Source organism: Microtus oregoni, unplaced genomic scaffold (assembly GCF_018167655.1).
Source record: "Microtus oregoni isolate MIOR12 unplaced genomic scaffold, Mior012 000001F_ref0000356, whole genome shotgun sequence".
Lineage (NCBI taxonomy): Eukaryota > Metazoa > Chordata > Mammalia > Rodentia > Cricetidae > Microtus > Microtus oregoni.
This window is the reverse complement of record NW_024543060.1, coordinates 88,409,993-88,434,034: the sequence shown is the minus strand read 5'-3', so window position 1 is coordinate 88,434,034 and position 24,042 is coordinate 88,409,993. Positions and strand designations below refer to the sequence as shown.

Genomic DNA, 24,042 nt, shown 5'->3' with positions numbered 1-24,042 from the left:
CAGAGCAATAGTCCCTTGTTTCAGGATTTGAGATCTCAGATGCCAGGTTCTTCTTCAGCTGGCATGGTTAGACTGTGGTTCTTTTCAAGGTCAGCCCACAGACATTTAGGAAGAGGTGGGAGGAGGAAGCAGGGGTGGTGTGTAGCACAGTCACTGTCTTAATTCCTCAGCATCAGCAAAGTCCTCTCTTTCTTAGTCCCCCTGTCAAGGAGTATCATGGAAAACCTAGCATACTATATCAGCTACTTCCTTTTTCTTCTTCTGAAGCATGGCCATTTTTGCCAAGATTGACTTAGTTTGAGTGGAAAACGTTTAAATGAACTTTCCTCTGATGGATGTATTTTTAAAACTTGGAAAATTTATTTAGAATAATATAAACAGCGAGAGATCTGGCTCGGTCATTTTGATCCCTGGTAGGAGTTATCTGCAATTCCACAGCCTTCGCGGCAGCAGCTTTGATGTCAGTTGAAAGTTCTAGCGGTCCCAGGGGAGGCTCTCATCAACAATGTATGGAAGACTTTCAGAAATTATTTTCAGCTGGTGTAGTTTTAAATATAGCCATCACTCTATATTTAAATGCCTCTCCCCCTGTCCTGGCCAAAAGTCCTTCTCAGTTTATGTATTATCTAGAGTGTATTATTTGGTACTTGCAAGAGCAGCCTTAAGAATAAAAACCCAAAGATCTGAGAGTAACGGATGTTCTTATCAGTTTGACGATGGTGCCCGGGTCCCATGGTCACACCTCTTACGAGGGACTAGGCATGGGCTTAGTCATGGCAGAGGTAAGAGAGAAAAATGAATTTTGGGTCAAAATGTGCTTAGAAACGAGCTAAAGGTTCACTTTTTAAAAGCCCTTTTGAATATTTTAGAAACTTAAAGAATCTCTTAAACTATTTTTTTATAGATATCGTTAACCTGAATTCATTTCATTTTTTTATTTTAAACTCTTATGCAGTAAAGTCTATAAATAACTTTTTTTGCATTACATTTACTGTTATTTTGGCTAGAAACTTCTTTAAAAGAAATTGCTTATTTTTTTTCCCCTGATAAACACTGATCGTAAGGAGAATTTTAAAGATGCTATTTTTTTCCCAGTCACGTAAGCTTATGGCTAACGACAGGTTATTGGGCAATCTCTCATTCTTTGGGGAATTTTTTTTGATGCTTTCTTTTATGTCTTTATGTAGTGAAGATTATTCATAGGATTTTGGTAATATTAAAGTGCTATTTAATAGTAATTGAACCATTACTATTTCTTCTATTACTTTTCTCACAAGCGGAATAATGTTTTTCCTTTCTTATTCTTTTTAGTTGGTGCACGAAATGGCTGTGTCATTTCATGAATTTGTATCATTAGCTTTACTCATATTCGCCACTCAATGACATCCGCACCTTCCCCCTGCTCTCCCACTGAAGCCTTTTGTATTTCATGTTTTCCTTTGTACAGTACTTGTCTTCTGGTTCACAGTTTTCCGTATTCTCTGAGACAGGGTCTCATGTATTCTAGGCACGAACTCATTCTGTAACTGAAGATGACCTTGAACTTCTGATCCTCCTGCCTCCACTTCTGTTGGTGCTGGAATGACAAGCGCCCACTCAGTGCCCATTTTGTCCAGTGCTCGAGACTGAAGCCCAAGGCTTTTGCTCGCGCTAGAGAAGTTCCCTACCCACTGAGGTGCATCCCAAGGTTTGCCGTAAAACTGAAAATGTTTTTATCCATCCTTGCTTTAGTGCGTTTCTAGTAGATTGCCATTCTCAACACATCCAGCTAGCATTGATTTATTATTTTAGCCTTTGATTTTGAAGTATTTATCATTTGAATGTCATCTGCGATGTGATTTTAGCTCGTGATTTAAGTTCTCGATTACAACTTAAAGAACCTGTAGTGGGTTTGATTATTATTGTAATGAACACAAATGCCTGGCTGAACTCAGAGCACCCTACCACTGAGCTACCTCTCCAGTTCTGAGAGCATCATTTCAATTCTTTTTATAGATGAGAGAGAGAGAGAGAGAGAGAGAGAGAGAGAGAGAGAGAGAGAGATTTCTTTTCATATGTTAGTCTTGGCATGGAGTGGGAGTATTCAGTTTCCCTAATTTGTTCCCCGAAATGCTAGCTTAAGTTTATGTAATATCTCTTTGGCTATTAGAATCTTTAAAAAAACACATTTAAATCTTTAAAAAAATAAAACAAGTTTCCACCTCCTCCCAGCCTCCCATTTCCCTCCCCCCTCCTCCCACCCTTCTTTCCCTCCTCCCACCCTTCTCCTCCTCCACCCACTCCTCTCCCCCTCCCTCTCCAGTCCAAAGAGCAGTCCGGGTTCCCTGCCCTGTGGTAAGTCCTAGGTCCTCCCCCATCTGTCCATATCTAGGAAGGTGAACATCCAAACTGGCTAGGCTCCCACAAAGCCAGCACATTAAGTAGGATCAAAACCCCGTGCCATTGTCCTTGGCGTCTCATCAGCCCTCATTGTTCGCCATGTTCAGAGAGTCCGGTTTTATCCCATGCTTTTTTCGGTCACAGTCCAGCTGGCCTTGGTGAGCTCCCAGTAGATCAGCTCCACTGTCTCAGTGGGTGGGTGCACCCCTCGTCGTCCCGACTTCTTTGCTCACGTTCTCCCTCCTTCTGCTCCTCATTGGGACCTTGGGAGCTCAGTCCAGTGCTCCAGTGTGGGTCTCTGTCTCTATCTCCATCCATCACCAGATGAAGGTTCTTCTTACTTAGCTTCTATAGGTTCACCGATTGAAGACTCCGTGACCCTTATTTATGGCTAGAAACCAATTATGAGTGAGTACATCCCATGATCATCTTTTTGGGTCTGGGACACCTCACTCAGGATAGTGTTTTCTATTTCCATCCATTTGCATGCAAAATTCGAGAAGTCATTGTTTTTTACCGCAGCGTAGTACTCTAGTGTGTATATATTCCATACTTTCTTCATCCATTCTTCCATTGAAGGGCATCTAGGTTGTTTCCAGGTTCTGGCTATTACAAATAATACTGCTATGAACATAGTTAGAAGCTGTTATCAAAAACCTCCCTACCAAAAAAAGCCCAGGACCAGATGGTTTCAATGTGGAATTCTACCAGAACTTCCAAGAAGACCTAATACCTATACTCCTTAATGTATTCCACAATATAGAATCAGAAGGGTCATTACCAAATTCCTTTTATGAAGCTACAGTTACTCTGATACCAAAACCACACAAAGACTCAACCAGGAAAGAGAATTACAGGCCAATCTCACTCATGAATATCGACGCAAAAATCCTCAACAAAATACTGGCAAACCGAATCCAAGAACACATCCAAAAAATTATCCATTATGATCAAGTAGGCTTCATTCCTGAGATGCAGGTCTGTTTGTTATCTTATCTCAACCTTGTGCCTTTGTTTTGAGTCTAGACATTTCTTACCATTTCTTGCTTAGTGTAAAGTTTAGCATTATTGGTTAATTAGCTATGGATGGAGAGTAATTTATTATAAAGATGTAAAATAAGCTATAGAGGCCACCTATGACTAGTAAGAGTACCCTAGGACGAATGGTTTTAGGAGACAGCCCTACTCCCCAGCGGTGGGATTCAGACCTGCTTGGAGAAGCCACTGGATGGTCTGCCTGCCTGAGCAGCCTTGTTGGGAGCCTGGATGCTCGGTGGTCCTCAGCTTTGGCCTGTTTGAGGAGGTACTTAGACATCACCCACCAGTTGCTAGATGTAGGCTGCTCAGGAAAGGGCTTTGAGTTTTAAACAAAATGATGTTCCAGGTGATGTGGCAGACTTAGCAGCATAGGGTCAGATCCATTTGAAATATTTGTCTGACCAGAGTTATATACACTTTAAGCGATTGTCTGATAGTAGAACTATATAGCGGAGGAGCAGGAAATTTTCTCTCCTAAGAGATGAAATTGTTAACTATTAGAAAGTCAAGGTAGGGATTGGGAAGCGAACCAACAGCAAATTCTGTTAAGGCACAAAGTGCTGCTATATTGGTCCTGGGTGCTTTTCACTTCTCAGCCAGATGACTTCCCAAGCGTGTGTTGAATGCCTTGGGGAGGCAGGATATGGCTTAGGTATTCCAATGAAGATGTGTGAAGTTGGAACATGAATATTTCATTAAATTCTGGCATACGGTGAAAGTGCTGGACAGGCTGGAGGCCAGTGCTGTGGCTTTTAAACTTATCCTGGTGTTTCTGGAAGGCTCTTTTCCACTTTTATTTTTTAAAATTCCAAGAAAGCCATGGGATTTAAAAACTGTCTGGCATTGTTAACCCGCCTCCTGACTAAAGATTTGATTTTGGTGGGTGCAGAAATGTGATCAGTTGTTTCCTTTGGATAGTGTAAATTAATAAAATATTTCAGTCAAGAAGCATTTATTGAATGCTTTTGAACTAGGAAACATAAATGCAGAATTGGAGTACTTACTCTCTGTGTACCACACGCTGCTCCAGATGCTGTAACACAAACATGAGACAGAGCTCTTCCCCTCCCCAAATTTTAATCCCCACTTGGACTATTTCCTTGGAATCTCTCTGGCCAAAGTTGGACCTTGACATAAAGACCGATGTGTAAGTTTTGTTTCATAAGCTTACACCCAGGTCCCCTTCCTTTTTCCTAGGGTCCACACCACAATGCTCCCGAGATCAGTGGCGTAGCTGAACATACTTTTGGATTAGAAAATTACTGAAAATCTGTGTATGGAACACAAATATAAGCTAAGACCACGGAACCGGATGATTCCTAATAGAAACATACAACCTTTATTTTATTTTGTAATTTTTGCGCATTAATATTCAAATTAATGTGTATCACGTTAGGAGCCTCATACATTCTTTATAATCATTCAACTTCGCTTCACTGGAAAACAAAAAAGCGGATATTTTATTAGACAAACAAGGACAGCAAAATACCTTCTGCAGAGATCGGATTTCTTAACTGACATCAAATGTATTCTGAAAGGCTCTTCCAATCTTCTTTTTGTGAATGAGTCATGGTATATTTAAATGTTTGAAAATATTATTTATCCCTGCTATTATTAATTTCCCAAGTAATGTTCTAATCAAGTTGTGATCCGCGTTCTAGTTGTGTTTATGCATTTATCTTTACCTGAGCACTGCACTCCGGATTAGCTCAGCCTGACTGTGTATGAGCTGGGAGAAATAAAAATTATAGCTACACGATTTCTTAAGTTCCATCGTAATATGTTACTCCACTTTAGAAAAAAATTGACAACCATCCTTAATGTGTCATTTCTTCTAGCCAAAAATGCAAATTGTCGAAGTCACCCAAAAGTCTCAAATCGTTAGTATGAACCATCTGTTTCACAGTTTGCAGGAGCTCTACGCCCTGAACCTTCCCTTGGCTGCATTAATATTAAAACAGACTGCTCAAAAATCTTCAACTTATTTTCTTACTATATCTGTTTGGTTTTATTATAGCCCGGAGTTGCCAGTTTCCTGCTGACCTCACAGATTTACTGTCTAACTTGTGTTCATGTACTTTTTAGTGTAAAATATTTCAACTTTTATTCACTTGTTGAAGTTTAGTTAACATCTGCATATTTCAATCCTATACTTTGTTGTTCTAAATTTTACTTTCACATAACTGAATAGCTATTGCCTCCCAAGAAGGAGAAAAATTATAAATATAATTATGGAAATGGCAAAGAATGCATTGTTATGTAATAGTGTTTTGTAGTACAATTTTTATTATAGGAATATTGAAAATCTTCAAGTACCTCATTAAGCATGCCTGTTCTTTTCTGTTTTTCAGTACAATACATACATGTGCACATGTATTCATACATATTTATACATATGGTAACACCAAGGACATTTCTATATTACAGTTGCCTAAATGGAAGCAGAAAACAAGGAGAGCTACGAGTCGTCCAGCAAAGAATATGTGCATATTAATTTCCTAGAACTTCGGGCTACACAAATGATAGAAAGAATCATCCTTCTACCATCTAGCACATAGTTCAAAAGGATGCAGTCAGTTGACCGGACCACCCATACTTAGGGAATTCAGAGAGCAAGTGGCCCGGAAGGCTTTGCACACAGCTCTGGAGCGCTCTGGTTTCTTTTCTAGTGGAGCACCACTAGAGAGAGAAATTGTGCCTTGACATGTGTTCAGTACCTTTAAGAATCTGTTGGACACTGGAGGCAGAGCCCTGAGATGGTCTTTCTGCCTTTCTCCTTCTTGCCTTCCTCTATAGATCTTGTCGGCACAGCCATCCCATTCTACTGCTGTGCGCAGTCATCCTCCAGCTTCCTTCTTATTCCATTCTACTGCTGTGCACGGTGATCCTCCAGCTTCCTTCCCATCCCATTCTACTGCTGTGCGCAGTCATCCTCCAGCTTCCTTCCCATCCCATTCTACTGCTGTGCGCAGTGATCATCCACCTTCCTTCCCATCCCATTCTACTGCTGTGCGCAGTGATCATCCACCTTCCTTCCCATCCCATTCTACTGCTGTGCGCAGTGATCATCCACCTTCCTTCTCATTCCCATTCTACTGCCGTGCACGGTGATCATCCACCCTCCTTCCCATCCCATTCTACTGCTGTGTGCAGTGATCCTCCAGCTTCCTTCTCATCCTCCTTTCCCTCTCTGCGTAGAACTCTGTCTCTGTAGCGCAGATTCTAATTGGTCTTAGTAATAAACATCCAGAGTCAGATATTGAGGGTGAAAGCTGAAAGATCAGAGAAGCAGAGCAGGCAGCCACTACTTCTTTCCTCTACGAAATCCTCAGACTGAATGGACGATCCTGTCTCTACTAGTCCGCAGACAGAATGCCTGAGCTCCGGTCTCCTCCTGCCTTATATTCCTCTCCCGACCCAGCCATATCCCTTCCCATCTCCACCTCCCTAGTGCTGGGATTACAGATGTGAGCCAACACTTTTTGTCTCTGTTTTCTTTTCTTTTTTTCTTTTTAGACCAATTCAATCTCATGTAGCCCAGGGTGCCCTTGAACTTATAGAGAGCCTTCTGCCTCTGTCCCCTGAATGCTGGGACTAAAAGTTGTGTGCTGCCACTGCGTGGCCTCGATGTCTAACTGGTGGGGCTAGCTCCACACTCTGATCTTCAGGCAAGCTTAATTTATTAAAACACAAACAAAATCACCACATATTTCCTGAAGGACTGGTACTCAAACGCAAGAACATGGTGTTCTCCAGCACCCTGTTTTGTCTCTAATTAGTTTCAAATGGGTCTAGTTTTACTATCTAGCTGTATGTGTGTGCCCTTCTACACTTCCAGTTCAGGGATCCTGCTACATTTCCTGTTTCTCTGTCTTCAATCCTTAGTTTTAAGCTTACAAACAGTAGCTTTATAATTGAGTAATTACTGGACAGACACACAGCTAGAACCAGGAGCTGCATCTTTAACTGTGCTTCATTCCGAGAGCCAGGGATCTGCGGAGAAAGTGGATTGATGTCCTAAGATCTGCTTTCCATCTTGTCTCTAGCCAGCAGATTATCCAGAGAGGGGAAAGAGTTGTCAGTCATGCTCGGCCGGTCTTGTCTCTGAGACTCATGGCGCTGGTGCCTTTCTCCTTGTCGTCTCTCTCAGTAGCAGGGAGAGGATTCACAAGCGATGCTGCCACCAAATCTTCTATTCATTGTGGGTTTGGATTGCATCTAAATGAAGTGTTGACACAGAACAAGCAAACCTTGAGCATTGTGTGTGTAGAGTCCTTTCTGCAAAATGAGGTCTAGATGTGACTTTATAATGTAGACTGTTTGTCCTTATCTGTTCTTGATCAATGAACAGTTAAGAAATGTAAATCAATTTGTTTAAAGTGGTAGATATAGATAACATAATTTTAAATACATTTCTTTGGAGTGGTAGTGAAATTATGTTCCTGTTAATATGATACTTTGTTGCTGTTGAAAAAGAAGGTTTTATTTGCTGCTTCCATTTTTCATTTTTTTATAGAAAAGAGATTCTTCTCTTATACAGTACATTCCAACCACAGTTTCCCCTCCCTCCACTCTTCCCAAACCACCTCACTTCCCTCTTCTTGGATCCACTCCCCTTCCATTTCCTCTTCAGAAAAAAAAATCAGGTCTTCAAGAGACAACAACCAAACAGGATAAGCAAGATACAATAAGACAAGGCAAAGCCCTCCTATCAAGGCTGGAGAAGGCAACCCAGTAGGAGGAAAAGAGTCCCCAGAGCAGGCAAAAGAGTCAGAGACACACCCGCTCCCTAGTTTTGGATATATTAGTATGTGCATCATTGGTGCAAAAACAACTGAACAAACACTTTATGAGAGGTGACTAATTTTTCTAGAGATTGGAAAACTGGCAAAAAGCTTGACTCTGAAAGGAAATGAGTAATTTCAAGCGATAAAGTGCAGGTACAGTAAGAAGGAAGTTGATATTAACATAATTAAAGGATTTGTTCAAAATAGAAGAAATGACCCAGCCAGCAGAATGCAAGCAATGGAGAGAGCTGTCCACCAGAGACAGAGGTATAAATAATATGTCTTATTTGAAAAAAAATATTCATGCCAGACTTACATAGAGTGATAATGGCATAGAACAGCTCCTTATCAAAACTACCAGAATACTGGAAAAAAAATAAAACATCCATTATTGAACTTCACTGAAAGACAAGGCTGTGAACAATAATTGAAGAGACTGTGGACAGACCTGCCAGACACCCCTGCTTTCTGCATAGATATAATATCCCAAAGAGTGGAAGGGGGAATCCAAGATGGCAATATAGTTTCACTAGGTTGTAAATATTGTTTGAGGCAGGCTAACACAATATGATATTAAGGCAGAAGATTGTAAATGAAGAAGCTACACAGAGAAGAAGGGCTGGAAGCTGCCTAAAGTTCTCTTTAAATTGTAACAGAATATTAACCTCCACAGACATAGAGTGAAAAACTCATGAAGACAGGTAAAGAAGAACCTCCTTGGAAAGAACAATACCAGGGAAATGTTATTATAAAAATTCCCAGAGCTCAGCCAGTGTCAAGAATTATCCATTACCACCAGCCCATTGGTGAGATCTTGCTGATCTATTAAGGAAGCTTAAGTCTGAGTGGTGAGTCTAAACTAACTCTGGTGTAAAGATTAAATTAATCTGCTTTTAAATTAAAATGTAATTACATCAATTCCCCATTTCCTTTTCTTTTACAGATTATAAAAACAACTTAATAATAGAATGTGAATATATATTAACTTTAAAAGATTGATTTATAATTTCAATCTACTTAATAAACATAGAATCTGAATATATATACATATATATATATTTAACTTGAGAGATTGATTTATAATTTCAAATCTACTGTTCTTTCAATCATGGTACACAGTCTTGTCCTTTAAACTCATGTATTATGTGATTTCATGGCATTCCCAAGCTAAAAACATCATAAATGCTTGGTAGCTGATTATGTAAACAAAATTTGTACTATTTTATATTACAAAGCACTTATGAGGTGGCCTGGAGATGTAGCTGGTGATTATCCAGCCTGCATAAGGTCCTTGGGTTCAATCCCCAGATCCACAAAATGATGATGATGATGATAATGATGACGATGATGATAGTTAATAAATAGGAATTTCCTACTGATATGTAAATACATAGAGGTGAATCTATCTTAAAAATAAGTTGAAGGAAAGAAGTTCACATAGAATGTGTACCTTATTATTCTATTTTTTGTGAGGTTTGAAAAAAGACAAACCCACTTGTGCTTTAGGTAGAGGAATACTGGTAGGGATGATGGAGGCTTTCCACAGCTGGACTGGGGAGACTGTGCATGAGCACAGTTTAAAACAGAGAGCATGTTTATGCATGCAAATAATGCCTTAAGAAACCTGATTTTAGGAACATCATAAATCTTTAGCAAAATAATGTGTACTCAAATGAAATGGCATATCATGAAGGATAATTTTGCTTTCAAAAATTACATACTTATCCTTCTATGTAGTCTTACTAAAAACTAAAGTTTCACTGACGTTTCTAAAATAGCCTTAGCAATTTTGAAATTAGCTTTTGCATATTGTATATAAATCTGATTTTTTTCCCTGTTTGAAATAAATTATCAAGCCAAAGTCAGACTGAATAAAGTTTTAAGAGATAACAACAACATATAAATCCTTTGTATTCAAATTAAATAGCAAAGTAAGTATATTTTTGAAGTTTCCCAAGTGGCTTGGCAAAAGATCTCAGCTATGTAAACAGCAAGTGGAGTAAATATGTTGGAATTGAGCATTTTCTATAAAAGAGACTAGCTCTTCCTAATTTATTCTTTCATAGCTACTGCACATGAAGTAATTTCCAATAAGTATGAAATACAGTTGGTCCTAAGTTTGAGTAATCACAAAACACAGCAATATCATTTGGCTCATGATTGCTAGGATGTAGACCCAGTGAACCTTATAGGCTTGATTTTCCTCCTCTGTTTTTGTTTCTTGCAGATTTAATTGTGGTTAAGGATTTATGGCTAACTTCAAATGAATCGGGGAGCAATTTTGTTTTTCAGAGGATGTAATCATTGTAGCATTGTGACTGTCCCTAGCCTGGGCACGCACAGTCACGGTCATGGGAAAGGCTAGTGTAGGTGGCCATTCAGAGTAATTTTCAGGGAACTGTAAGCAGATGCTCCATGTTTTGATGATGAAAACTTTGCATTTAATGTTGTAACATTCTTAACCCATGGCTTGCTATCTGTTTCTCAGGGCTGTATTGGAGATAAACGTGCCTGCTGCCTTTTTAAGGCGGTGGTTGCTCTCCGTCCGTATAGCTTTCACCAAGTCTCTTATTGCCCACTTTGAAACAGCATAAAATAAAATATTGTGACATGCCATGCTATTATATAACTGCTGCCCTCTTTCCAATTGATAAACAATAACAAGTCCATGTAAGACCTCCTCTGTTATAAGATGATGCCAGTTTGCAGGGAAACAAAGACTCCTTCTGCTTCGATGTGTGTTCATATGGTTTCTTTGACATATATATTGAAGTGTTTATTTAGTTTGATAAAAGACTTTCCAAGGTACCTTTTACTCACCTCAAACAGTCCTAGCCACTCACTAGGAGGACATTCATGCCTGGCAATGTAAACGTAGTCATTTCCTCGAGGCCACTAAGGATGTGGAACCCGGAGGAGAAGCGTCTACGTTCCTACACCGGTATAATCAACTGCATTCCGAATTCCTCTCCTTCTGTCCACAGATCAGTGGAGCTGTCATCCCTCATCAAAGAAACTTGGTTTTGCAGCAGATGGAGGCTGCTTCTTGAAGTTGCCTCTGGTCAAAGTGCAGGGATCAATTTCGCATGAGATGCGCGACCCCAATTAGTCCATTGACGACCCTCGCTAAGGCTAGAGAGGATCTCAGGAGAGGAGCGTGCAAGACTGAGAAAAACCAAAGGACGAGGGCATTTGCTGTTATAGAATCTGTTCTTAAAAAGAAGGGAGACACAAAGTCAGGGGTAGAGAGGAGGGTGTGAATCTGAGAGGAACTGGGGAGTAAATAGGATCAAAATGTTATATCAAATTCTCAAAGAATTACTAAAAACCTTATTTTTTTCACAATACACTTTTACATAGCAGATTTCTATCCTGACTTTAGAGGGCAGTGCTCAACCACTATTGTTTCCTTATTTCCAGTATAGCCACTTGTAATGGTTAACATAAAATAAAACTGAAATATCAGTCATGGTATTTGTGATACAATTATGTACAACCCTTAATAAAATTTCTAGGTAGGAAAATTAGAATAATAGTTCATTCATCCAGTACTTTACTTAATAAATATTTATTAAGTTTATTATGTACAACACATTGTACATGATGCAGAAACGAGGAAGGCTGTGCTGTATTTTAAATAAATTAAAATTAAACAGGGGAGTTAGCCGCCCTTGTGCATGTGTGTAAAGGCTGGAACATACTGTGTGCACTTACGACTCGTCCCTGATAATGATGATGAAGCTATCAGTGGTGACTATTTTACATGCTAGTCAGGGAAGTAATTCTATCCTGATAAAGCCCTACAAAAGGAATTCTTATTGTATCTACATTGGCAAGCAAGGTTACTGAGGTTTAATAATAGGATCAAGTATTTACTCAAAGCCATTTAGCTTGGGAGGCACAGAGCTAGGACTTAACGTGTTCTTGTTTGACTTCAAAGAAGCCAATGCATTCTGGCGCTGTGCCGTTTCTTATTTCAAGGTGTCTGTGAAACCCCACAATACACATGTTTGCATAAGGAAGAACAGACATGCAGAACAGAGTGGTGTAATTTCTGTTTGTGAGAAATCTGGAACATTTTACATAAAGGGCAAAATCTGAGCTACATTGGAATCAGTGGGGTTATAAGAAAATACTAGCTAAAATAATAGTTAATATTTATTGAAATGTTATTATATTTCAAGCACTCTGTTATCTATTGCCTCATCTGATTATGAGGAAAAAGAACTGTTGGGTGTTATTTTTTGTTTTATGAATAAGTCAAGCAAGGCTGAGAATAGTCAGATCTCCTGAAAATGGTACAGTTTGAACTTGAATCTAGAACTGTCTAATGACAGAAGCTGTAATTTTAAATCCTGCTATATACTGAATAGAGAAGTAAGGTGGAAGGCGTGGATAAAAGTGTGGAGCATGATCAGGCCAAGCTAAACAATTCTTCCTGACTGTAGCCTGGGCTAGAATGGAATGAATGCTAACGCCAAAGGAGGGGATTGGTGCTTGATTTGTAACCCCAGCTAGTTATGACATGGGTTTGAGGCCAGCCTGGGCACTTAGTGAAACCCTGAAGTTGGCTGTGCAGAGAGATGGGAAGGATCTTGGAGGAATTCAGGGAAGGGGAAAATATTAAAATATACTCTATAAAAATGTAAATAAAAGAGAAGCGAAAGAATCCAAGCCATCTAGGAATGCTAAGTTGCTAACAAACAGCAGATAATAGACAGGAAAAGCAATACATTTTTTTTTTAATTTTAAAAAAGGAGTCTGGAAGTGGTAGTTTCGTGGAGGAATACTTGCTCAGCAAATAAGAACTCTAAACTCAATTCCAGTCCTGAGGAAAAAAAAAGCTAAAGAATAATCTGATTAAAGAACTTTTAAGATAAATTGAATAATTCGCCTATTATTCATCGGGAAATAATTGAAGACATATGAACAGGGATGAGGAAGATATATGGGGAAGAAGTTGACTGTATAATTGATTATAATATATTATATTGCAGCACCCAAAAATAATCAATGTGGTGAAATGTTGATCTATGAATAGTGACAGATTTTTAGCTGATTATGCAACATTTTATAGTGGCATGAGGGATCCCTGTTGATGGCCAAACCAATAAACTAATCGTGAACTGGTGAGGCAGATGACTTTGAACTTCTTAACTCATCTTGTGTGTGTGTGTGTGCAAGAAGTTCCTATTAGATTAAAGTTATTTTTATTTTATTTGAAAGATTTTTTTCATACAGTATATTATGATTAAGTTTTGCCTCCCTCTACTCCTTCCAGTTCCCCAACACCTGCCCTCCCACCTTGGTTCATACTCCTTCTGTCTTTGATAGAAAACCAACAGTCATCTAAAGATTAATAATAAGATCATTATAAACAAACAATGGGATATGACAAAAACAAGAAAAAGAACCAAAGAGAAAGCATAAGACATGCATCTAGATAGAGACACACATGTCCACACACTAGGAGTCCCACTAAAAACCCCAAGCAGGAAGCCATACTAAATATGCAAAAGACCTATAAGATAGGGGGAAATGCCCTGACTTAACATAAAGAGACAAATAATCCCAAAGATACCGTCAAGTTCATTTTGTCGTGTGTATTTTCAGGCGTGGGGGTCTGTCTTTAAGACTGGTTTGTTTCTCTCATGATTCTCCCTTGAGAAAACTTATTTATTTGCAAGTGGCTATCAACTTTAGGGATGGGAACATGTGTCTACTCCTCTCAGCTCTAGAACCCCTTCTAGTGCAGACCTATGCAGACCCTATGCATGCTGTCACAGTCTCTGTGAGTTCATATGCCTGCCATCCCTGTTGTGTCTAGAAGTCCTTGGGTCCTTGATGTCCTCCATCCCATTTTTCCTTTATACTGTTTCCACCTCCTCTTCCACTGAGTGCTCTGAGCTTTCAAGGTGAGGGATTTGATGGAGACATATCTCCTTCAGGGCTGAGTGTTCCGAGTTCTTTGCTTCTCTGCAGATGGTCTGGCTATGGGTCTCTGTATTTGTTCACATCCACTGCAGGAAGAACAGTGATGATGATTGAACAAGGCTTGGATATATAATTATAGCAAATGTTTATTGCCACGTCTCTTTAGCAAACAGTAGTATCTATTTTCCCCCTAGATCCCTGGCCCATTTAGTTTCAGGTTGTTGCCCACCCAAGCAGAATTGGACATGGGCTGCATCTTCTAGAGTGGGTCTTAACTCAAATCAGATGTTGGTTGGTTGCTCCCACAAGCTTTGTGCCACTATTGCACCAGCAGATCTTGCAGGCAGGCCATTCTTGTGCACTGAAGGGTTTGTAGCTGGGTTGGTGTTCACGTTTCTCCTCTGGTACCATGAACACTAGTCCTTAGTGGTGAGGGTTTTTGGGAGGCACAGGTTCAACTTCTTCATGTTCAGTGAGCTGTGTAGGTGTTGTCTTCAGTAAGAGGACTTCACCATCAGTTTGGCGAGAGCCTTGGCAATAACCTGATTTGTTTGCGAGTTTCCATAGTACCCCTTTGGCCAACAACTCAGTTAGATGTAACCCATTCCCGGCACTGGAAGCTTCATTTGGTGACCAGAGATGTCAAGCTGGTGCTCTGTCTCCTCCATTATTTGGAGATTTAATTGAGAGCACCTTCATATATGTATCTATCATAGAAAGCATGTACTGTATTAGATTTCCATATGACCCCTCAAATGGCCCTCAGTTTTGCTGTCCCTCTTTGTATCTCCTTCCTCACCCCATCTTACTTCCGGTCGCTGTTTGTTTCTCTAATCACAGTCTCCCTTTCCTCCATCCATTCACATCTATATATTCTATTTCCCCTTCCTAGGGAGATGCACCTTTCTCCCTCTAGTTCATTACTCTCTATCTAACCTCTGTGGTTATACAGATTAGAGCATGCTTATCAATGGTTTAACAGGTAGCATCCATGTATGCTATGTTTGTTTTTCTGGGTCTGACTTATTTCATTCAGGATGATGTTTTTTTTTTTCTAGTTCCACGCATTAGATTAATGTTTTCGACTTCACAAGGTAGAGGGTTTGGTCTTCAGAGTGAGAAAGTTCGTGTGCATATTTTGTTTAAAGTACAGCCTAGTTCTTTAATTACTTACTGTTTACAGGATTATGTATAAAGAGGTGAGAGAAGGTCTTCCAGCTGGCAGTTGGGATTAAACTTTTTACTTATTTATGTATCTATCAATCGGTCTATCATCTATCTATCTATCTATCTATCTATCTATCTATCTATCTATCGGCACTTGCCAGTTTTGTGACTTTGGGTTTTACTCAAGTTCTCTTTGCCTTGGTTTTCTTGTTTATAAAGCAAGAAAAATAAATAGTGTTTGCCTCAACAATTGCTTCGTGAATAGAATAATTAACAGAAAATGGTCCCATGATGATACAAGCCACATAACAAGTTTTCATAACAATGTGAGGCAATAAAAAATTAAGAGAATGTTTAATTGTTCTATTTCCTAGTTATTGGCAATCGATAAAGGGGGAACTAAAATGTGGGTGCAGAAAAATCAGTTCCATTTATAGCGGGAAGAGAAGAATAGTTTTAACTATACAATCCAATGTCTTTGCTCAACCCTAACAACCATGGTCCGTCAGTATCACCCTGGATACTGCATTCTGAAGACCTTCACAAAGTTTAATTTTTTAATTTAAAAAATCCCGAACCTTGGGAAGATGGCCTGTGTTATAGAAGTACCATGTAGAGATGAGCACTGTTCAGTGCTAATTCTCTTCATTGTGATGACTTGTGGGTCTCTGTGTTAGTTACCATCTACTGCAAAAAGAAGCTCTGACGATGATGTCCGAGAGATGCACTGATCTACAGGTAAAATAATAAGACACTAGGAGTTAGTTAAATACTATATCCACTTAAAAGAATGGTAGGTTCTTCCCTAGGGCCTGTCTATGATCTATCTATCCACAGGTTTCTAGTTCTGATAATGGTGCCAAGTATAGTTCCGTCTTGTGAATGAGGTCTTAAACATCTTGAGAAAGTGCTTGGTTACTTCCATTACTGTCATGTCAATATTGTACCAGTGGGCGTAACTTATCAAGCAGGTTATTATTTTAACCCACAGGGCTCACAGTTGGGTAAAACTGATGTTTAATTTTCTTCTCTGGTAGTATGCATAGTACCATATAGCACTATGAAAGCTAATCACTAGGACTGAAGCCTCTATTGTCTCCTTCTCTATCCTGCCTTCCCTCCCCACACCCCATTTAATCCTTTCTGTTCTGTTATTCATCTTTCCCCCTTTATGCCACTCTTTCTATCTCCCCTCCCTTAAAAGTTCCTCCAAGATCCCTTACTGACCTCTGTGTATTTCAAATGAAACACAAACATCTAAAGATTCAATGCCATTGTCTATAAATGAGAGAAAATATATAACATTCATTTTTCTGGCTCTGGATTTTATTTTCCCCAGACTGAATATTTCCAGCTCCATCCATTTACTTGAAAATTTAATAATTTCATTTTAACATCTAAATGATATTCTATTATGTAAAGTATAACAGTTACATTGTTCATTCATCCATCAATGGGCATCTAGGATGTTTCCATTTCCTGGCTTTTGTAAATAGAGCAGCAATGAGTGTGGCTAAGCAAATATTTCTCTAGTAGGATATAGAGTCCTTTGGGTATACGCCCAAGAGTGGAACAGTCAGCCAGAACTTACGGTAGACCTGATCTAGCTTTGTGAGGAACCTCCCCCACTGACTTACATAGTGGCTGCCTCAGTTTACACTCCACTAACAGTGAATAACTCTTCCCCTTTCCCCATGTTCAAGCCAGCATTTGTTGTTATTTTTTAAGATTTATATATATTTTTAAAATCAAGTCCATTGAGCATTTAGCGGGGTCTTTGGTAATAGACTTTTTAGTTAATTCCTGAAAAGTTTCATCTGTCATTTCCTTGATCTTCTTATCTATATTCTCTTTCTAATGATTATAAAACTCACATTGTTAAGTTTTGGGCCTTTCAAAAAATCCCCTAGTTTTCCTAATTTCTAGTTTCTTTTTGTGTTCTATCTGTTTTGAAATTTCATCAGGTTTTCCAGTTCTTCTCTCTGCAGTGTGAGTTTGTACTTATGTGTATGTATCTACATATGGGTTTATTTGCGAATGCATGTATTCGATGGTATTCTTCTGTTCTTGTTTCATGGATATCTTTATCCCCCCGAGGAAAATGCAATTAAAAATCAGTTTCTTCAAATCGATGACAACCCTTGTTTCTATGTAGCTGAAACATTAAGAAATGTTTTATGATTGGACAGTTCACAGTATTGATAACAATATCAACTTTACCATTTCCTTATTGTTTGTCACAGATAATCTTTCTCAGGAAGGTTGCTAGTTCCTTTTCTGTTACTAGTTGCCCAGTAACATGGGCTAGATAACGTTTAAAGAAGGGAGATATATATTGGCTCATTTTTAGTGGCTTAAGGTTGAGATGCCGTATCTGGTGATGGTCTTCTCGCTGGCAAATCCACCAGTGTTCAGTCAGAGGGCTCTACCTTAACGACCCTGTCTATTTGCCTTTCCAAGGCCCCACCTCCAGACTCCATGTGTGGATAAAATTTCAACCCTCTTAATACTGCACAGTGGGCATTGAACTACAACATGAGTTTGGGGAGGTGATAAACCATATTCAGACCATGGTAAATTAGTGTCTACAGCCAAGCATACTCTTGTCCTCTCCCTAGGAAGTATAAACCTAGCTATCGTGGATTATGAGGCACTTCTGGAAAGCTGTGGGTCTTCCTTTACTACAAAGAGATAGCTGTTAACCCAGCTCCCTTCTTGAGAAGTTGGGCTTGGGGTATAGCCCTCCTGACACGGAGATTATATCCTGTTTCAAGCCATCCTCTCACAGCTTCACGAGCTGTCAATCTCTCCAACGACTCAACCATGCAATCACTTTTCTTTCAAGGTCTCCTTCCTAGCTAATCCCTCCCTGTCTCTAGTTGAGTTGCCCGTCATTGTCCACACGTGTTCTTCACACTGCTCATCTGCTTCTGTTGATCTCGTTGCCTTTGTCTCATCGTTTTAAGCAACGTATAAACCCGTTGCAGTCACTTTAGTAGGATTTGGGAGATGGAGAGGGTAAGCGGCATGTAATCTACTGGTGAAATTTTAAAGTATTATTTATTCCTGTCACACGCATCATAAATACTTTGTGGGGCTTGCTTTGGGTGGCCTCCTTAAAGGATTTCTTACAATAATTCCTATTTCATTCAACCATTTCATATTAGCCTCCTTTTTACACTTCCCTTTATTCTATGACCAAGCTTAGATTCTTGACGCACCATAAGGTTTTTCTCATTCGTTGCTGTTCACACATTTTCTTGGGTCATTACCATGTCCTGTTTCCCATTGCAAACTTCATTCGTTTGTGTCTTTCTTACCCACCTTCTTCACTTTTGAACTTTAATTGAACTATATGTATTTTTGGCCTAGTAAGGCCAAAATGCAAGATGGCAAGGTCTGATAACTAAGCCTAGAAGGCAGCCGGCTTGCTAAGGTATGCAAGCGTGTCAATTGTGATTTCATTGATGTTATGACATATAAGTAACATTGATATAATATATTGGTATAATATATATAAATTTGGTTTCAGAGAACTTCATCTACAATAAATTTGTCACCAGGAGAAGTGGAAGAAGAGGAGGAGGATCCAAACACTTGTGGGCCCACAGGACTTTGGGAAGCACTAACTCCTTGTAACGGATGTAGGAACCTTGGCTTTCCCATGCTTGCACAGGTAAAGGTTTGCTTCTCTTAAGGTAAATGTAAGATGGTAGAATATTTTTTTTTGTGATTCCATCTTTTCCTTTCAGAAATGTATTTAGTTAGTTTCCTGTGTGTATCAGTGCAGCATATAGGGAATTTTCACAATTTTTATGATTTTTAATTTTGTTTGTGATGTTCAGTTTTTCCTATACATTTTAATGTTACTGATTTATACATATTCCATTAAAAATAATATTTTAAACAAATAGTATGGTGCAATGTAAAGCTGTCATTAGAGGAGGCTGTTTTACGCTGTTTTAAAAACATCAGTAATGATCTATAATTTCTTAGCACCATGGAAGCATTATGGAATAATATGAATATATCCTATGTCTTACTGGAAAGTTTTAAAAATGAGACAGAGCACTTAAAATATTGATTATATATTTGTAAACATTTTATTATTTATTAAATCATCCTTATTTTTTTATGGGCCCTAATTTTCCCAAATCAAATAATAGAGTTAGGAAATTTGAAGCTGAAATATTTCTATATGAGATGAGATAAACTTTATACAGATGAAGATAATGCTAAAAGAAGAACAACTGTGTTGAAAATAAGTAGAAAAGAAGTCTAGGAAAGACAAAATCACTTTGTCTAAAAAATGTATATCACAAATATAATTTTTATGTTTTGCACCTGTGTCTGGAAACCACTGTTTTCCTCATGGTTATGTCACAGAGTTCGGCCGTAGTCTTCTAAATCCCATAAGAATTGATGTGGAAAGCTAAATATTTATTCAACTTGATATATAGTATTTAAAAATTTCTCCATAGGAATTTGTAATATCTGATATTAATAAGTAATGGGCTGTGAGTTCTGTGAAGAGGGAAAATCAGTTCTTGGGTGTTCAGTATCTGTGAATCATAGCAGCGAGGTTCTTGTAGTCAGAATAGTGTTGAGCCAGCAGACATGTCTTGCACAGGATAAAAATCTATACCTATGTTTATGTGCGTGAAGAGGAAGGAAAAAAGCACACATTTTCGTTTTATGAATATCCTAACCTGATTAACAGATTTATAATAATGGACATCTTTGCCCATTTTTATTAAAGTTCAAGTCTTTGTAAAAATATGTTTTTAAAAATTGGGTTGTATACCTTAAAAAGTAGGACTCCTAAAATAAAGTTACAGAGCCATTAAATTAACGCTCTGACCCTCAAATCATTAATACCATGATTATATCTGGTTACCCAACACTTTACTAATGATTGCTCTGAGTATTTTCTATTTTTTAAGTATTAGTACTAACTTTTTTCCTGATTTACAACTTTTAAATGTTGGATTTTTCTTTGGCTATTTGTCTGCGAAGACTGGTATTGCTTCAGTAAGTTTCTTAGATGTTCTAGATACTAATATTCCAGTAGTTCCATTCATCACGCAGTATTCCTAATCGTCAGCTCCTCTGTTGTCTTAATTTGCATGCATGTGCACAAGTACATTGTGTGGATTTTTAATATAAAATTCATTAAACTTTTCGAAGCTATTTTTCCTTTAATTTATTGCTTTTAGAATTATTTTTAACTTCAATTACAAATACTATTCTAAATTGGATTTTGCCTGTTAATACCTAGTTTTCCTAAACTGTCCTATGAGCAATAACACATCCCTCTTATTATATTTCATCCTTATGTTTTGGAATTACTTTCAGAGCTCACTTATTCCTGCTTTCCTAGTGTGTAAACATCATGACTTTGTGTTGGTACTATTACCCCATGTTATTGTATTAAAACTATTACCTGATTTGATTGTTTGCTTTTTAACTTTTATATTTTATAATTACTATGCCTAGTTTGAAAAGTGTTCTCATTTGGCTTTAATTGCTTCGATATTAAATATATGGATTTACTCGTGGTGCAGTATTTTTTAAATTGAATTTAATCTAGCAAACCTGAAATGGGGCTCTCACTAATGCTCTTCTCATGTAAGTTTTTGAGAATGCGTATTGAGTGTCTGGGTATGATTATTCATAGGTTCGCCTTTACATACATATAAATAAGCCATATATATATATATATATATATATATGTGTGTGTGTGTGTGTGTGTGTGTTTATTTCAAAAAGTACCTGAAAGAATTGTACAGTTTTACAGCTAATACACATACATATTTCAAATTGTTCTAGTATCAGTGGGTGTGGATGCATATGCCACTGTACTGTGGGGGTTAAAGGGCAGCTCCAAGGAGTCGGTTTTCTCCCTCTGTCCTTATTTAGATTCCAGGTTAGAACTCAGACTGCCAGGCTCCCATGGCGGGTACTTCACCCACTAAGCCATCTCTTGGGTCCTGTGTGTACTTTATATAGTTTGTAACTGGCATCATCTTCAAGCCATTACACAAGATGTTCTGAGCATATGATTTAGCCACCCAGAGATCTCAGCTTTTAAATATTTTAAAATGATTTATCTTTAATTTATTCAGTATTTCTTAGCTTTTTTTTTTTTTTCTGAAGAGGCGAGAGGACGGGTGTTATTCCAGAACTTTAAGGAAACTTTGTGACTTACTCTAAGGTGGCAATGAGCATCCAGATTTCTGCTCAGAAGCAGAAAGAGATAACGCTTTATCACCAGAGGGGTATAAACTCTGAAAAGACACAGATTCAAGAAGCCAGTATTTCTGTTTCAGAGAAGCCTTAGAAAATAGAGAATGCTCTAATGGGAGCTCACCAAGGCCAGCTGGACTGGGACTGAATGAGCATGTGATCAGACTGGACTCTCTGAATGTGGTTGACAATGAGGGCAGACTGAGAAGCCAATAATATTGACACCGGATTTTGATTCCACTGCATGTACTGGCTTTTTGGGAGCCTAGTCTGTTTGGATGCTCACCTTCCTAGACCTGGATGTGGTGGGGGGCTTGGACTTCCCACAGGGCAAGGCACCCTGACTTCTCTTAGGACTGGAGAGCGAGGGAGAGGGGGAGTGGGAGGGAAATGGGAGGATGGGAGGAGGTGGAAATTTTTAATAAATAAATAAAATAAAAATAAAAAAGTAAAAAAAAAGAAAATAGAGAATGCATGGGGATCTTGATAACCATTTACTCGGTGGTTAGTCAGGACTCACTCTGTAGTGAGCTCTGGGTCCCCACTTGTGAGGAGCTGACGGTAGGATTGCTTTCAAACTCTTTAGAGTACCATCAAGCATCAAATGAGATGTATTGAAATGGAATAACATGCCACTTGAAACAATCTTCACTGTAAAACTATTAAGGTGTTTAATGTCTTTCCATTTTGGGTACTTTGCCCAAAGGAACCTATGATTAGATATACTTTCTCAATAATATAACCTTGGAGCTTTTAAAATGAAAGCATCCAACCTACAAAATATTTTATTTAGAAGATGTTTTTCGTATTTACAGCATATTTTGAGGACCATTAAAGTCAGTATATTCATATCAAGTTTAATAAATAGCTATTTCCTTAACATCTGCTATGGGTTACTTTGTGGTTGGTGCCATTAAATGGCATTTTAAACATTTTACATGCCCAGATGTGTAAAGACTATATTCAGTGTACAGAACAGCTTGTATTTCATATTTCTACTACTTAATTTAATTGACTCTAACTCATATGTATCAAATATATTGTATGTTTAAAGCATCGAGTCGAGCTTCCAGAGCTTGAATTTCATGGAGAGAATGCAGACTCCCCCAGTGCCCATGTTACCCGTACATCTAATCCTACAATGTTTTTAAGCTCAAGCAATAATTTAACTTGTAAAATGAGAACATAAGCCTAAATCTCAGTTTCGGTCCGGGTTTTGAACCAACTTATATTTCAGAATTTAGTTTTCTTGTTTCCTTTCTCGAATACTAAAAATGGAACGGACAGGCTAAATGATAGGCTCTTTCAAGTCCACACCCGGGAGCGAATCATGCGGTGTTTTAGCTATTCTTTGTGACTGGACCAGCACCTCTGCAAACAAAATTCCTCCTAAACTCATGAAGGTTCAGAAGCCTAAACAACATCAGGTGATTATTACAAAACACTGAGATTTGCTGCCGCCAGGAGTTTTATATAAAACCAGTAAGATAAGTCGGACAGTGAAGTAGAAGAGAAGCCACCGAAGCCCTTTCTGGAAAACGTGCCTACATTCGAATCTGTGTCTCAGCAGTGCTGACCACAGTGATTCCTACACCCCTAACACTGTGTACGGCGTGCTAAGATTTCACAGACATCATTTCTCTTTTGAAGTGCTAGCAATGTTCACAAAGTTAATGGTCTCCAAATGATACTCGTTTGACCTTGGGTCTTTCCAATTATCATGCCTGTCTAGAAGTAGGGGTAGGGTTCTCAGCATTCAAGGCTTTCCATGACTCTTAAATCCTCTTCCCAAAGCACTGCGGTCTCATTTTCTATTCTGTACAAAGACTTCTGCTGGGTTCTTGATTTCTTCCTCAAACATGGGTATTCAGGGTATCCCGGGCTATAGTGTCTCTATGGCTCCCCTAGAGTCTTCAAGGTCGTAAACAAGATTTTCATAGTGAAACCATCTATCTGAAGAAGGACACAGTTTAAGATAAAGCAGGGTGGCCAGGAGCAGCAAGCGTCACTGGAACTGTTTTTATGGCATTTACCTGTAACGACTTGGAGGGAAGCCGCCTGGTCAGTTCTAAGATGTTCATATGCTTATCTCTTTCCAGCGTGGCGTGGCCATACCTGGTGAAGTCTTCACAGACAGCAGCCAGTTTGGCTAGCAGCATGTCATTAGAGAGTGTGAAACTAGTATGAGCAATGCCTGCCATGCCTACAGTCGCCATTCGGGCTTGGTTGTATGTGTGGATCACTGTTCCTCGCTGGTCTGGATGAAGCCACTCTTAACATCATCATGTACTTGAAGATAGCAATTCCTCTCTGTACTCTTCCTGTTGCATTTTTTAAAAAAATTTAAAAAGAGAACAAACTATCTTTTTTCATTATATGTACCATTTCAAGTTCCCACTTCCTCCCCTCCTCCTTTTCCCTCTACATATCCCCCCTCCCCACCCCCATTCACTCCTCAAGAGGGTAAGGTGCATTGCTTTGGGGAAGGTTC

General features: G+C 38.7%; 1 protein-coding gene across 19 annotated transcripts in view; it reads left to right on the top strand.

The window, feature by feature from the left end:
- Nucleotides 1–24,042, top strand: part of Anks1b (ankyrin repeat and sterile alpha motif domain containing 1B) — an 861,781-nt gene that overhangs the window by 181,504 nt on the left and 656,235 nt on the right. For 18 of the 19 annotated variants that reach the window (XR_005975765.1, XM_041666261.1, XM_041666251.1 and 15 more), the window contains exon 9: nt 18,838–18,981. The exons of the other annotated variant lie outside the window; for it this stretch is intronic. Coding sequence is in view for 17 of the 18 variants with exons in the window: in XM_041666261.1 (XP_041522195.1) it covers nt 18,838–18,981 (144 nt within the window). In the remaining variant the exon portion in view is untranslated. The remainder of the gene's footprint in view (nt 1–18,837; nt 18,982–24,042) is intronic. 19 annotated transcript variants of the gene reach the window in all.